The sequence below is a fragment of the Marmota monax genome, unplaced genomic scaffold, assembly GCF_021218885.2.
Source record: "Marmota monax isolate L192 unplaced genomic scaffold, Marmota_monax_Labrador192_F-V1.1 WCK01_AAM20220418_F8-fsc00035, whole genome shotgun sequence".
Classification (NCBI taxonomy): Eukaryota; Metazoa; Chordata; class Mammalia; order Rodentia; family Sciuridae; genus Marmota; species Marmota monax.
The window spans coordinates 403,657-420,147 of record NW_026691961.1 but is presented as its reverse complement, the minus strand read 5'-3'; the positions used below and the strand labels follow the sequence as shown (position 1 = coordinate 420,147).

At 45.3% G+C, this 16,491-nt stretch overlaps 1 protein-coding gene across 1 annotated transcript in view; it reads right to left on the bottom strand.

Annotated features, from left to right (window-relative positions):
• Nucleotides 1-13,041, bottom strand: part of LOC124082607 (zinc finger protein 709) — a 30,815-nt gene extending 17,774 nt beyond the window's left edge. The window contains exons 1-3 of the mRNA XM_046429110.2: nucleotides 12,901-13,041; nucleotides 10,709-10,829; nucleotides 6,332-6,451 (exon numbers count right to left, since the gene is read on the bottom strand). Of these exons, the coding sequence (XP_046285066.1) occupies nucleotides 6,332-6,361 (30 nt within the window). The 5' untranslated portion in view covers nucleotides 6,362-6,451; nucleotides 10,709-10,829; nucleotides 12,901-13,041. The remainder of the gene's footprint in view (nucleotides 1-6,331; nucleotides 6,452-10,708; nucleotides 10,830-12,900) is intronic.
• Between the last annotated feature and the right edge of the window lie 3,450 nt (nucleotides 13,042-16,491).

Sequence of the window (16,491 nt, the reverse complement as noted above, 5' to 3'; positions counted from 1 at the left end):
AAAATTGTTTAATAAGGTATTTATAAAAGATAAGGGCAAGGTTGAGGGAAACTAACAAGTTTTGTGAAGCACCTTTCCTTCTGTAAACTTGGAGAGGTAGGAGGTGAAAGAAGAGAGAGCTATTATGAAAAACTTGTAGGAGAAGGTGACCTAACTGAAGCTATTCCCACCAAAAACTTGTAGAAACCAACTCACAGTCTAAAAGAGTCTTATAGGAAGAATAAAGTACCATGCTCTACTCCTGTATATTCTAAGTTCATCTCTTGGTGTCCCTCTCTGATGGAACTCAACAAGAAACCACATCACAAGGGGACTTATCATGCAGCCTACATCATGAATCGCTAAAAGGAGAAAGATGAAGAAAGGAGCCAATATGACAGGCATTGGTCACATGAGGCCAGTGAGTATCTGAAATGTGTCTACTCTAAATTGAGGTGTGCTATGTGTTAAATAGACATTCGATTCCACAGAATTACTAGGACAAAGAAATGAACATGAAATATCTTACTAACAATTATTTTCCTTGCAAATTATGTTGGTAATCATTGGGTTAAATGAAAATATATTAAAATTAATTTATCTAAAGTAAAAGAGAACAAAGTAACATTCTGTATCTTGACTGTAATACTATCTATGTATCTATCTATCTGTATATAGTCATTTTTTATATTTGTGTTATCAAAATTCATATAAATATAAAACTAAATAGGGCAAATTGTACCATATATTTAAAGTCAACACGACTTTAAAAAGAAATCTAGGACGTGAAGTATCTTAACAGGATTAGGCACATACTAACCACCTGATAAATAATAGCTTTTATTATGAGTCATTAAAACAACCAGCATCGCACACACCTATAATCCCAGCGGCATGGGAGGCAAAGGCAGGAGGATGGAAAGTTCACAGTGAGCCTCAGCAATTTAGCCAGGCCCTAAGCAACTCAGTGAGACCCTGTCTCTAATAAAATTCAAAATGGGGCTAAGGATGTGGCTAAATGTTCAACTGTCCCTGAGTTCAATCCCTGGTACCCCTAAAATAAATGAAAGAAAGAAAAGAAAGGAAAGAAAGAAAGAAAGATTAAAAACAACCAGCATCAAGCTGTTTCATAGTTGGGTAGGGAGGGGGAGCATGGGAGCAACAGACAAACACTAGATAGGGAAAAGGGGAAGGAGGAGAAGGGAGGGGGCAGGGGGTTAGAAATGATGGTGGAATGTGATGGACATGATTATGCAGAGTACATGTATGAAGACATGAATAGTGTGAATATACTTTGTATACAACCAGAGATATGAAAAATTGTGCTCTATATGTGTAATATGAATTGTAATACATTCCATGTCATATACAACAAATCATAATAAAAAGAAATTTTAAACAAACAAAGACATAGTAGCACAGGTTTAAATGCAGACACATACGGCAATGGAGGAGAATGGGGGACCCAGGAAGTGCTGACCCATACAGAAGGAGCCAGATCTTTCTAAGTGTAAAGAACCCTGGGGAATGAACGGCTGGAAAAACTGTATGTTCACATCAACACCAGAAGTCAGACCCCACCTCACAGCACATGCATACTTGAAATCTACATGGAACAAAGTCATGAAGTAAGATGTGAGCCTCACAATTCCTACAAGAAAACACAGAGCACACGTCTCACAACACTGAATTTGGAAATGGTTTCTGGGATATTATATCATCTATAAGATTCATGAAAGAATAGGTAAACTTAATTTCACCAAAAATACCTTTAGTCCTGTCATTGCAGCAATGAGGCTGGAACTACGGATGCCATGCTAAGTGGAAGAAGGCAGCACAGAGGGACACACTGCGTGTCCTCACACGGGGAAGCTGCCAGCTGATGTCACAGAAAGCACTGAGTACTCACCAGATGTGAGGAAGAGAGGAGAGGGTACAGCAGGGCTGGGGGAGGAGGCTGGGTCTCAGGTGACAGGATACACTCAGAGGAGCCAGCACTTCCGCTCTCTGGCACAGTAGGGTAGCCACGGTGTACAGTATGCCACTGTGGTTTTCATAATTCAGCTGGGGAGCAGTCCACAGACACCAAGAAATGGCAGATGTTAACAGATGGAAGAGCTGACGCCCTGATCTGATCATGGCACACTGGAACAGGTGCGCGACTAGCTCACTGCTCCTCGTCCATATGTGTAACTTAAAAGTGCATCAGCATAGAAAGGAAAAATGGTGTCCTCCATGGACACCATCTGAAGATTAAAATGGCACCCCAAGGAATTGTAGAAAATACCTGTGCATCGAGCCTCTGGAGAGGTGTTAATACCTGGAATGAATGAAGAACAAGCCGCTGACAAAGCTCAACCCATCTTCAGGACATAAACACACACATACCTGGCAAAGAATACAACACCCTGAAGAAAGCCACAGGGATCTAGAAAATGTGAGGCTCCACTGCAGGATGAAAGGCTCTCACGGTGACAAAAAGAAAAAGTCAAGGAAGGCTGCTCTCACCACTTCTGACAACACAGCAGAGGTGCTCCCAGGGAAGCCAGGAAGAACACCAAGGTATTCCAGACCTCAGGGCCAACTCACACAGCCCCAGACACTGAGCAAAATCAAGGACTTCGCCAAGCACACAGAGGTGGGCACAGGCTCAGGCTCAGACCCAGACACACTCGCCGGAAGACACAGCAGCCACAGGCACCAAGACGGGAGGAGACAGCACACTCTGCGCCCTGCACCACCTCTCTCCCCATCAACAGCGAACACCAGACATGGTGCCCAACTGACTGGTTTTGCTGGATTCCTGCTCCCTAAAACCTCTACTGCAAGTGGAAGGGGACATCGGATGGGCTTTCATCACTGCAGTGCCTACCAGAAAGCCTGCTACAGGGCGGAGATCAGTACCTCAGAAGTGGTGGGGCTCTGACACACACAAAGGCACAGAGGGAGGCCTCCCACAAATGTCCTCACAGCTCACATCCACTCAACTTTCACAGGTTTAAGTGACCAAGCCCATCTCCCATGTCACACTGTGGCTCCAGGATCCCAAATCACTTCACAAAGTTGGGGTAATCCAAGTGATTTCACAATGGAGGCTCTCATGAAATCCTTTACTGCAAAGTTTACAGTAGAAATATAAATGATTTTGAAAACCTGTAAACACCCAAGAGGTAGATCTGTTCCCAAGGTCAGCAGTGAAAAATTAACACACAAATTTCAATAAAAATCAATTTAAAATAAAAAAAGTCAACTTCTGTACACATGAAATACTGAAATGCAATTAACACAAAACTTCATTTACAATAGCACCACAAGAATAAATATAGAATAATAACATAAGAACATACAATACATACATAATAACTAACACACCAAAAAAGTATAAAACTTATTTCCTAAATCGCAACACTTGTTGGAAGAAGCTCAAGATGCAAACAAAAGAAAAACCATCCCATGCTCATGGACCAAAGTTTTAACATTATTAATGTGGTGATACCTTCAAAAGAATCTACAGATTCTATTTACCAATGAAATCCTAAGTGAAGATTTCTTTTTAGAAATTGAAAACATCATATGACATTGCAAGGGACTGAGAATAGCAAACAACTTTGAAAAAGAGAAGAGCACTTTGACTAGCACGTCATGAGCACAAAACTTACTTCAAGTCAACAGTAACCAAGGGTGCAGAAATCACACCAGGAACACCATGTAGATGACGAATGACAACAGTTGTGGGGAGCAGGAGGTCACCAAAACAGCAGTGGAGCAGCTCCACATAGAAACCCAGGAAAACCTGCAGGACCACTGTGATGCTACAACAGCATCAAATCTCACATAACTGCAGGATGCACCTCAGTGAAACACGGCTGGAAGCTCTGTGGAAGTCTTACGTGTCCTTGCTGCAAACCTGGGGACTCAGCACCATCCTGCAGAGAGCAGCCAGAGTGCCCAGTGTAACATCAACACGCTACAGTGACAGTCATCACAATCCACAATATGCACGGTACTGAGCTAAACCAGGTGCCCATCAACAGATAAAAGGATAAAGAACATGTGGTACACAAACACAATGGAATTTCACTCAATGCTAAAGAATGAACTTATGCCACTGGCATGAAAATGGGTGGAACTGGAAGACAACATGCTTAGTGCAAAAAGTGAGAGTCAGAAAGCCAGCTGTTGAATGTTTTCTCCCATATGTGGCAGCTAGAGCAGAATCAGGGAAGAAGTGGGGTATGAGGGATCTCATGAAAGTAGAAGAGAGATCAATACAGTAGACCAAGGAGACTGAGAGAAAGGGAGGAGGGTCAGGAAAATAGAGTAAGAGTAGAATAAAACTGAACAAATTATGCTGTGTGCATGTAGGAATATATAACAAAAAATTCCATTATGTTTCTCTATAAGGCATTAATTTGAAAAAAAAAAAACTATAAATAAATAGGAGGAAGGCCAGTAGCATAGAGGAAAGGAAACAGGAAGAGAGTAGGAGAGAGAAAGAGGAGTTACTGGCATCTGAAGTGGAGAACATTACATCCCATGCTTGCATGTTATGTAATAACTGAACCACAACATTAGCCAGGCACAGTGGTGCACAGCTGCAATCCTAGCAACCCAGGAGGCTGAAGCAGAGGATGAAAGTTTGAGGTGACCCTCAGCAAAGTAGAAAGGTCCTAAACAATTTACTGAGACAGCCTCAAAATAAAAAACACAAAGGGCTGGCAATGGGGCTCAGTGGTAAAGAGTTCATTCACTCCCTGTTGGCAAGGAGATAAATAAATAAAACAAACCCCAATATTATGTATAACTAATCTACTAATAAAATCAGAAAGAAAATAGAAAGCCAAAGAAGGGTATAATTTGAGAAAATACCAGTGTAAGCAATACCCTGGGTATGACACTCAATACCACAAAGGACATGAAAAAGACACCATAGCCTATTAGGGACTTTTTTCTTAAATTCCCAAAATATGTCCAATGAATGAAATGATAACAGAAAAGACTTTTCAAAAAAAAAAAAAAAAGAATATTTCACCTTGCTCACCCCTGAATAAATACATTTCACATTTAAGGAAAACCTGAGTCTCAAATAAGGAAGCATTCATTTCAAAGTGAGGAACACAGAAAAGGCTGGGGCTGAGGGAGCACAGATGTCTCAAGCTCAAGGAGCAGGTAAGGTCCCTATGAGCTGGGCATCCTCCCACCTGGTCCTGCTCACTGAAACACTCCATGATCCAGGAGACCTGGACCATGACTCCAGTCTATGAGGCTTTTCAGGTTTGCACAGCACTGCACTGGAGTGGGTGGTCCTTATGCTCTGGGAGAGTTTTCCTCCTATACAACTATGAGAGAATGCAAGGGCAGGAATCACTGCTGACCTGGCCCCTCAGCACCAGCATCCACAGGCTCACTGTCCACCTGTCTCCAAGGGATGGGAACAGGGCTTGGGGGAGACAATATCGCTAGGAGGGATCTGTCTAGATGAGGCCTGTTCTAGCACATTCCTCAGCCAATGGGCCCCCAGCTACTCTCCTGAGAGTCTGTACCCCATACCTCAGGTTGCCCTTTAGAAGGAGGTGACCCAGGGCCTAAAATTCCCTGTACCCTGCAGGACACAGGACAGCTTTTGGTACCCAGAGGTAGCCCCAGAAAAGGACAGGACAGTGGCTAAAGAAACAGGACCCCAGAAGAGTACAAAAGAAACTCCTACACAAAGACATCCTGGCATCTCTGGTGGGGAAGGTAAAGGAAGAGAGACAGGAAGTTGTTTCACAGTGGAGCTCCGGGTGACTCTGCACTGCTCTCACCACAGGGCAAACTCATCAACAGAAGACACATCTTTGAGGCTGTGCCCACTTGAATGTAGTGTGAGGAGCAGAAAGTTGATAATGCTGTGAGCTGGAGAAGAATGTGGATTCCAGCAATGTCATCAAAGAGCAGAAATTTTGAAGATCTACTGAGAGCCCTAGCAGGCCCTAGATGGGGGAAAGCAGGGTGACTTTTGGGGAAGGAAGGACAGGGACCCCTCAAACCAGCATCCTTCACACAGGAGACCCACACCCGAGGCAGGATCCATGAGGTCCTCTACCTTCACTGCACACTAAGGGGCTGGGACTGAGGTCCAGCTGGGCATAGAGGGTTCTTCCAAAGATCAGGCAGACCAGGCAGCACACTGGGAACCCACCATGGACCAGCCCATACCATAAGCTGAAGGCATCAAGGGCTGAGCTATAGCAGCATCTGACTCTGGAGCCGACAGTTGGGAGGCCAGAGTCCAGCCACAGATGGTTCCCACCAGTTCTAAACAGCCCACCTTCCCCCACCCCTGTGATCTGACTTGGCCCCACACACTCACCACTTCCTGCCTTCTGAGGAGTCCAGACATCCTTCCTATGGATCTCAGCAGGTGTAGGTCACAGGGAGACAGATCTGAGACACAGCCACTTGGGCCTCATGCAGCAGAGAAGACACAGTCCTGGAGATGCACAGGGTGAGAGATGAAGGCCTCTGAGACTGTGGAAGACCACCCCCTCCCACCAGCTGTCTGCTACCTGCCCAGGGTTCATAAGACCCCTGCATACCCCAGCCACATACACAAACTTGGGGCCCTGAGTGACAGGAGATGTAGCCGAGTCCTGGGTAAATAGGCCAGAAGGACAGAGTCTTGGCAAAAGTCCTTTTTAGACAGCATTTCCTCCCTGCAAGGGGACCTGCCCCATCAGAGGGACATTTCCACTTAGGCAGGGCTGAGACAGCTCTCCACAGCCGGCTCTGTTGTCTTCCTGCTCCTCTGGGCACAGAAACACAAGCATGTGTGAGGAATTACAGCCTTGGTGTTCAAGGCAGCCAACCCTGACCTCAGAGAAGGTAGGTGCCAGGTGTGGCCAGAATGGAAGGGAGGGAGACAGGCATCTATCACTTGAGAAGAAGCCAAGGCTGCATGGCTAAGGCCTCCTCACACTTTCACTCTCAATCAACTCTTTTTCTCCCAAGAAAATAAAAAGACAATCAGGAAATACAATTAATAAGTGCATGAAAAACTAATTATATGGCAATAATAAAAAAGAATTCAATGAATGGAAAAGCAAGCCCTTGAACCACCTCAAGTAAGGAGACTGCTTCACCCACAGTACAGAATGAAAACCCACTTGCAGAGAGGTAAGCACATTCCCAAGTTGGGAGCCAGGCTCTGACAGCTGGCCCCTAGAGGACTCATTCCCTGGTGGCCAGGAGGGGACAACTAAGTATTTCTCTCTTGAAACCCATCATGCCCCCCGTCCTATAGGTTTTCTGAATAAGAAGACAAAGAAATTCCAAAGGAAGAGATTGATACACTCACATCTATGAAAAATGAGGCTCCTGCATGAAACAACAAAAGGGTACAAGAAGGTTGCCCTACCTCAGGGGAAATGTCTTCAGTCTTTACAAATAAAAATAAATTCATGTTGAGGGAATATTAAAGGAAAGAAGAAATTACCTCACAAACGAATTAAATTTGAATTGAGTTTTAACTGAATTACATTTTAGAAAATTACTGAAAACCTTTCCAAGAACATGAAAATACACAAAAAAATGCTCACAGAAATAGTATTCAGTAAAAAGCAATGTACATCCACATGGAAGTAAACAAGAACAGACATGTATTAGAGATATGCACACAAGGATTAAAGGCCAGAGAGCTGATCCATACAGTGCAATGTAGTTTATCCATAATCAATAGCCTGATGATTTCCCAATGTGTACAACATAAAGTGTGCATACTTAGGGGCCAAATTTTTAAAAAAGAATGGAATTATCAAGAACATAAAAAATTACACTCAAAACAAGTCAGGGTCCCAAAGCAAAAACAGTGGAGGGACCTGGGAGAACCACAGCCTAAAACAGCAACATGAGTCTAACCAACTGAGACAGAGACCACATACTACATGTTACGGTCCCACAGTAATAGGGTACTAATGGTAACACAAAGTTATTGAAAACTCAAATAAGACAAAACCAAGTAACATTCTGCTTCCTCACACATGGGTAAACAACCAGGAATGATAGAAAGAATCGGCACTGTCCGCACCTTCAGGAAGAGGTAGCAGAGACCAGGGCAGCCTGCCCAGGGCCAAGTCATCTCTGTTTGGGTGGGGATATATGGGAGTTTAGAATCTGACTACACTGAGCATTAAAAATATATTTCAAAGGGCTGGGGATACAGCTCAGTTGGTAGAGTGCTTGCCTCACATGCATGAGGCCTTAGTTTGAATCCCCACCAGCACCACACACACACACACACACACACACACAATTATATCAAGAACTCTCAGTTCTTCTTTACATCAAATTACTCTATCCAAATAAATGTTAACCAAGAACATAAAAATACTAAGTTCAATGAAGAAATGAAATTCCTGGCCAGGCATGGTAGGGCACACCTATAATCCCAGAAGCTATTGAGGCTGAGGCAGGAGATCATGAGTTAAAGTTGGCCTCAGCAAAAGGGAGGCACTAAGCAACTCAGTGAGACTGTGTCTAAATCAAAATATATATATATATATATTTTTTTAAAGGTGATAAGGATGTCAATCAATGGTTGAGTGCCCCTGAATTCAATCCCCAGTACCCTAGAGGGGGGAAAAAAAAGGTTCCTAAGTACTTGGGGGAAAACTGGAATTTTGTGGCAGTAAGAGTTGATAAAGGCTACATCAGAAGCAAGCTCAGATAAGCAGCCTGTCACCCCCAGTTCTCCAGGAACCCCGCTTGGTAGCTAAACACATTCCCAAGCATGGGGACAACTCTCACAGTGAATGCAGCCTAGGTGGCTCCTCCTAGGGAATGAGGAAACCTGAGCAGCTGGACATTTGGTTCTGGAAGGTAACTGTGCTCTCCTCTCCCCAGAGTGAAATGTTCCATCCTGCAGGACCTCAGTTCTCACTGACACCCAAGCACCCACCATCAGGCACATGAGGGCCCTCACCTATGAGGCCTTTTCCCTGAAACTCCTTATGACACCTAAAACGTGAGTCTGATGAACACCAATCCATTCTCCAAAACCACTGGTCATTCAACAGTTAATTCTGACACCAACAGGGTCAGCACAAACCCTGGTTTAGTGTCAGCTCCACTGCCCCAGTATGGATGCCAGGTGCAAGGCAGCCAGCCACACTGCTGCGAGCAAAGAACTACTAACTGGGGACTTCCATCACCCCCTCCTGAAGTTCAATGATTTGATTTTAGCAAAGCACATCACTTACATTCAGCTTACTATAAAGGATACAGCTTATGATTGGCCAAAATAAAAAGATATGTAAAAAAAATGGAAGAGTCAAAGAGAATTCTGGGAAAGATCTATGAAGAAAATCTCTTCCTCTGAATTCTGCTATAGCAATTCTGCACAGAGACCCCTTTCCCATCCTGACTTTGAAGATGCTTCCCTTTTTTAAAAAAAAAAAATTATTTTATTTATTTATTTTTATGTGGTGTTGAGGATCGAATACACTGCCTCACAAGTGCCAGGCAGCACTCTACCACTGAGCCACAATCTCAGCCCCATGAAGATGCTCCCTTTTTAACTCAGACACCCTCTGATACTAAAAATCCCTCCCCTATTTTTTCCCCCTCATAAGCAATTAGGGGAACAGTTTTCTCTTCAGGAATCAGAACAAATACTTGTTAATCAAACTTGACTTAAGTTTCCCTCCTTCCTCCAGGACCCTGAACTCTGACCCACTGGCACCTGGAGACAACATAGGACCCTTCTTCCTGGTGCCTCTTAAGAACAGGCTGACTCCTCGCTGTCCTCCCCTCCAGCTTCTTCCTAACCCTGTTTGCCCCTCTCTACGACACAGCCCTTTTCTGCAGGAGCTGTGGGTGCTTGCAGAGCTCACCTGTGGTTTCCCCCCCTCCTGCTCCTTTAGATAAGTTGCTTCTCACCCAAATCTGCACTTGTTTCATTGCACACTCTGGGATCAATATGCACCCTCAGAAAGGGGCTCCCTTTAGCCTTCCGATCCGGTCCCCCACCACATCTGCCTGAGGATCCCCAGCTTTCCAGAGCTCTGTAGCTTTTCCGTATAAGGGAGCCTTCCAGGGTTGGTGTGAGCAGCCTGGGCCTCTGCAGGAAAGGCTGCCCAGAAAGCTCTGACTGGACCTTCAATGACCTCCTTTTGCAGAAGGAAGTCTGGCCTTGAGTTACAGTCACTGGGATCAAGGATCTCTTCTTCTCAGTTAAGTTTTCTTTTCTTTTTTTTAAACATTTATTTATTTATTTATTTTTATGTGGTGCTGAGGATCGAACCCAGGGGCCTCACATATGCTAGGTGAGTGCTCTACCGCTAAGCCACAACTCCTAGCCCCTCAGTCAAGTTTTCAATCAGAAGAGATTTGGTGTTTAGAGAACCCAGTAAAATCACTCAAACTTTATGTCTGTGTTTATCAGAGGAACAATTTTAAACACTCACATTTAAATACTTCAACAGGAAAATCAAAATTATTCCTTTTCAGACAATAAACATGTTACTCAATGCTATATCCAAGATAATATTTGATAATCATCACAGGTGACTATTATTAGGAATTAACTAGTTTTGGTCAACAGAATCAGTGTTAAACATTCACCTGCAGTTCACAGGGTACAGAACAGACCCATCCACTGCCAAACCACTGCAAACTACAGGAGTGGATGCTTTGGTGAATCTCTGTAATGAGCCAATTCATCTACCACAATGGGTTGGGGAAATATACTCACTTTCTGCAACCATATTAGAAGAAATCTTCCCTGTTTCTTTTCCCAGGTAGCATCCAAAAGGCCAAGCCCTGGAATTATAGTTTAAACCACTCTTCCATCCCCATTGCAAAAAAGAACACATCTAAAGGGAGAAAAAAAAAATGTACATAAAAATTTTTGACTAGCCAGGTGCTATAGTGCAGGCCTGTAATCCCAGTGACTCCAGAGGACGACATAAGAACCCAAGTTCAAAACCAGCCTCAGCAATTAGCAAGGCCTTCAGCAACATAGTGAGGTTGAATCTTTGTGATAAAGATACCAACTTCTTGGGGCTGGTATTGTAGCACAGTGGGGAAGCACTGCCTTGCAAGTGTAAGGCACTGGGTTCGATCCTCAGCACCACACTAAAATAAATTAAGATACTGTGCCCATCTACAACTTAAAAATATATATATATATATATATATATATATATATATATATAACAAATTGATATATACATATATATGTATATACCAATTTCTCTACCACACTTTCATCTGGAAATGCATGCATTTCTGCAACCACACTGAAACAGAGGTTTTCACTGATTCTATTCCCAGGTATCATTCCCAAAGCAAAGGCCTGCAGTTCTAATTTAAATTTGCAACATGCTCCCCTGCAAAAAAATAGAAGTCATCCAAGAAATGCAGTAAACTCACTCTGGGGAAGAAAAACAGTACGTAAAAATTTTTAGAGAGGGGAATATAAGACCTAATATTTGTGTGTTTTTCTGTTTTTTTCTCTTTTCCCCCCTGCCTTATACCTCTAGCTTATCCTTTGGAAATATTTTCTAATCAGCTCTACTAATAAGCTACACTTTACAATTACTGAAAAACTGACCCTAAAGTAAGTGGGCAAGTCTTTCCAAGGCAACAAACCCAGGGAGCTGCAGCACCACCGGACACTGACCTGTTAGACTCTAGCTTCAGGTCAGGCCATTTGTCACCAGGCACATCCTCCCAACCCCCACCTGCTGCTGAAGAGCTTTGTAGCATTTTGTTCCACCTTGCTGGGATCAGTTTCCCCTGCTCTTTGGGATAACTGTTTTCCTTCAAAGCTCTGAGTGCACCCGGAGGGCAGAAACCATGTCTGTCATGTTACTTGAACACCAGCATCTCACTGCCAGACCTGGATATCTCCAGCTGCTCCCCTGAGAGGCTGCACCCCACACCTCAGGCTGCCCTGTAGGAGGAGGTGACCCAAGGTCTGAAATTGCCTGCACCCTGCAGGGCACAGGGTAGCTGTGGGCAACTTGCAGCAACACCAGAAAAGAACAGGGCAGTGATTGAAGACATAGGTCACAATGTGGTGGCCAAAGGATACCTATGCCCAAAGACAAGGCACGGCCAAGACAAAGGGAGGCATAAATACCTTTTAAAAACAAGTTCCAGGTAATTCCTCTCTGTTTTCCACTCCTGGGAAATGTTTACCCATATTTTTAAAATAAAATATTTTAAACGTGCCATTCACTAATAGGAGAAACTACCACAATTAAAACACTATGAAACAAATAGTTGGCAAAGCGTGCACTGGAGGGTGCAGCTGGCATCTGGGAATGCGGGAGGGAACTGGAATTTCAGGTTTCTGCTGCCAGTCTTGGAAGGAGCCAGGCTTTGAATGGAAAATGGACTTGATACCCTGTTTCCTGCACATTTAGGAGTATGTGTCTGTAGGACGTACAGGTTAATCCTGGGGAGAAACAGGGACAGACAGGGACCCCTAAGGCTAACAGAGAACACACCTGAGTCCAGAACCCTGACACCCTCCCCTGCTCACCACACACCCTGGGAGCATCAGGCCACATGAGCTGGCCAGAGCTGACCCAGGGATGTCGCCAACAGGGAGGAGAAACAGAGGACAAGGATCTGTTGCCCAGCCCACCCATGGGACAGGGGCCCAGGGCGACCTGCCACAGAGAACTCGGCCGCGCTCTGCAGTTTACCTTAGGGACACGCCACCAAACTCACCCGCAGACCCAGGATCCAGGGCCACCCGCCAATGCAGACTCGAGCACGCTCCGCAGCTAACCTCAGGGACCTGTCATCCAACTCATCCCGCGGGCCCAGGGCCACCTGACAGTGGGGAATCCGCCCCACGCTCCGTAGCTCACACCACTCGGGTCCCCAAGGCAGGTGGTGACCGGGTCTCGCCAGTCCTGGCCGCACACTCACCGTTTTGGGCCACCGGGGTGACCCGCCGTCCTCCGGAGGAATATCCCGGGTACCCGAGCTCGTCGGGGACTCAGGCTAAGCAGAGGACCTGGGGATTCGGGAAGAAGACGCGGAAGCAGTGGGCGAAGAACTCAGCGAGCAAGGAGGAAAACCCCGCGAGAATACGGAAGCCCGCCCCTCCCCGCCTTCTGCGCACTTCATTGGATAGTTCCTCCCCGGCGCCCCTGATTGCCAGGCTCCGCGCACCGCCCTAGTCTTGAGTGACAACTTACGTCACCCAATCGGTGCTGTACTCGGCCCGAATGACAGGTTCTTGGTCCAGCCCCCTTTCCAGACGGGACTTCCCTGCAGTGCGGGGACCTGAGCGCGGCAGTAGCGCTGGGATCCCACCGGGCGTGGATGGCTGGATCTGAGGAGCGCCGTGGGCTGCTCCGCGGCGCCCGCCCAGTCCGCAGCTGTCCCACTGAGAGCTTCCCATTTAGCCAGCTGGCGTCTGTTCCCTGCCGACTCGAAAGGGAGGCGAGGGACCGGGCAGGGCGAGCGAGCAATGAAAGACGAGACCGGGCCGACTCCGACGGAGCGTGTTTGTCAGCGCTGACAAGTGAAGGCCACCTCCCCACCGACTGGGAGGACGCAGCTGGGGTTGGGGACTTCTGGGGGGCAAGCTCGAGGATCCGAGCTGGGCGGGTGCTCCCGCGCGGTGAAGGGTGGGGCTGGAATGGGGGAGTGCTAATCGCCCTCTGGCTGGAAGGAATGTGGGCGGTGGAGGGTGGGGTAGTGTTAGCGGGTGGTGAGCCTTTTTCGGGTGGGAAGGAAACTTTTTCTTAACGTGGCGGCTGTCACGTCAGGTGCTAAGCAAGGACCTTACAACGGGAACCCTAAATCTTCAGCTGTATCCACTGTTGACCTCCAAAGTTTAAAGGTATAGGTACTGCCCTGTGCAGAGGCCCCCACACCTGGAATCCCAGCGGCTCAGGAAGCTGAGACAGGATTGAGAGTTCAAAGCCAGCCTCAGCAAAAGTGAGGCCCTAAGCAACTCAGTGAAACCCTGTCTCTAAATAAAATACAATAGGGCTGGGGATGTGGCTCAGGGGCTGAGTGGCTGTAAGGATGGCCTTAGGCCTTAGCCTAGGCAACTCCATTTTAAAACTCTAGTTTGAAACCTGCAGTCTCACCAGCACACCTATGGAGCTCTCCAGTATGGCCCTCAGACCCAAACAAGTCACTTCTCCCCACCCTGACAAACTCAGGGTGAACTCTTTGGCATGTTGCCCTCTGCCTGATATGAGCAAGAAGCAAGAATATCAGGGTGGGGACCACCAGACCAGATGCTTTAACCTCAGGAGGAATGACATCACTGAGAAATCCTGTAGCAGCTGATAGGGATTGACAGATGGTCAAAAGCCCAAAAACTTTGTATAAATGATGGAGCAAATGAACATTCAGCCAGCTGACACTGATGCACACAAGTCTGAGAGCCTGATGAGGACCTGGACTGACATCCCAGCTCTTCTCATCTGCCTGATCTTCTGCATTATTCTCACCTCTCAAACTCTACAGCAGTCTCTGGACTCTGGTGAGAAAAGGACACCTCCCTGTGACCGCCTCCTCAGGCAGCCATCAGCTCCACCCCAGGAGAAGCTTGCCTTGGTTCGTGACCTGATCACTGTTGTCTGAGTGAGTACACCTTCTGGACTTAAAGCCTAAGGCTTCAGACTTTTGATCTGACACTCAAGCTTAGCACACAGGGGGAATGTCTGTAATAAGTCTGCCGTGATGAGGTGTGTTTGCAGTGTTTAGAATTGTTTGCTTTGAATTGATTATGTCTATTGCAGTGCCTAGCATTAAGGATTGTCATTTTCTTGATTAAGAACCTATAGAGTGAAATTGTATTGAGTGATTTGAGTGAATAAAGCATTGAAAAGGGCAGAAGCAGTGGACATTCTTTATTTCTCCTCCTCAACTGCATAAGTCGCACCTTTCACCCATCATGACAGTGGCACTGAGTTCAATCCCCAGTGCCATAAATAAATAAATAAAGGTATATTTCTTGAAGGATATGGAGAATAAGTCCAAGGATACATCCCCTCCTCTGCAGCTGTTCCCACACCTGCCTTCTCTGGGGTAAAATTGAAGCTTGTGTCATTTAAAAGCCCAGACCTCAGACAAAGGGAATGAACACAAAAGGAACTCACACCTGACCACTCCACCCTAATAGGTCATCTAACCTCAAAACAAGCCACAGGAAATTCCCTATCCACACTACAGTGCCACCCTAATGAATCAGCAATAAAACATAGACCCTTCCTTTAGCCAATAGGCACCACCCCCCCACCCACCCAAAAATGAACCACAGCAGATATTTGACCTATTGACACCATCTCTGAATAAAGAGAAATTTAGAAATCTGAGAAAATTGTTCCTTGCAACTCTGTTAAGAGTTGATTCTTTTCTCCTAGGAATTACATAGTTTATCATCTAATTGATAGGCCTTTCATCCATTTTGAATTCACTCTGTACAAGTCAGAGACAGAGATCTACAAATGGATAATAACAAGTTTCCTAAGCATAGTTTTTTTTTTGTTGTTGTTTTTGTTTTTTAATAAAGGATGTCCTTTTTTTAATGCATTTGGCATACTTGTACAGGATCAAATAACAATCTGTGTGGGTTTGTCTCTTTGAATTCTATTCTGATCCATTGGTTTGTCTCATTTCTCTGGTTGAATGTGTTCATGTTTTAAGAACATTATATCCTCAAATTTCTGAGATTTACTTTACAAATTTCTTAAACTAAGTAAAGTATTATTATTATTTCTTCAGTAGTTAGCTCATTTCAAACCTAATGATTCATTTTTCATGTTAATAAATTACTGAAATGTGGATTAAATGAATCATCTGATCATACAGCATATTTAGTCCCTCAACAAATTCCTTGTTGCTCATCCCCAAATGCAATTTTTGTTTACAGTAGTTTGCCTTTGAATATACAGGAATGAAATTAGCATACAAACCAGAATCCATGGTTTGAGCAAGTAGCCTTCAGGATTTGGATGTGGGTCTCATCTTCTGAGATATTGTTCTCCATTGCTCTAAGCTCAGTGACCACACCAGGAAATTGAAAACCAGCTCACATATATGAATAATGTCCACACCATCCCTCCACCTGCTGCCCAGATTTGAGATTGTCAAAAATTTTCTCCAATACCCTACCCCAATATTATTCTCAATTATTCCTCAGAATAATTGAGAATAATTGTCCTATAAGAACAGGGACATTTACTCTGATGCTGCCTCAAAAGACAAATCCTTTAAATCCTTCCCACTGTACTGGCCCCTGAGTCAGGGAGGGGCACAGTCAGTGGGCCCTCCCCCCATCTCTTTCCACTTACCATTTTGCCGCCTCTTACCTTTTGCCTTCCCACACTTCTCCAAGAGACAGACAGTTTGACCTGTCTAGTCACGGGATTGCAGCACACTGGGAACCTACCATGGACCAGCCCACACCATGTCCTGAAGGCATCAAGGGCTGAGGTGTAGCAGCCTCTAACTTGGGTCTGGGTTGGTTGACTCTGGAGCTGACAGTGGGAGGTC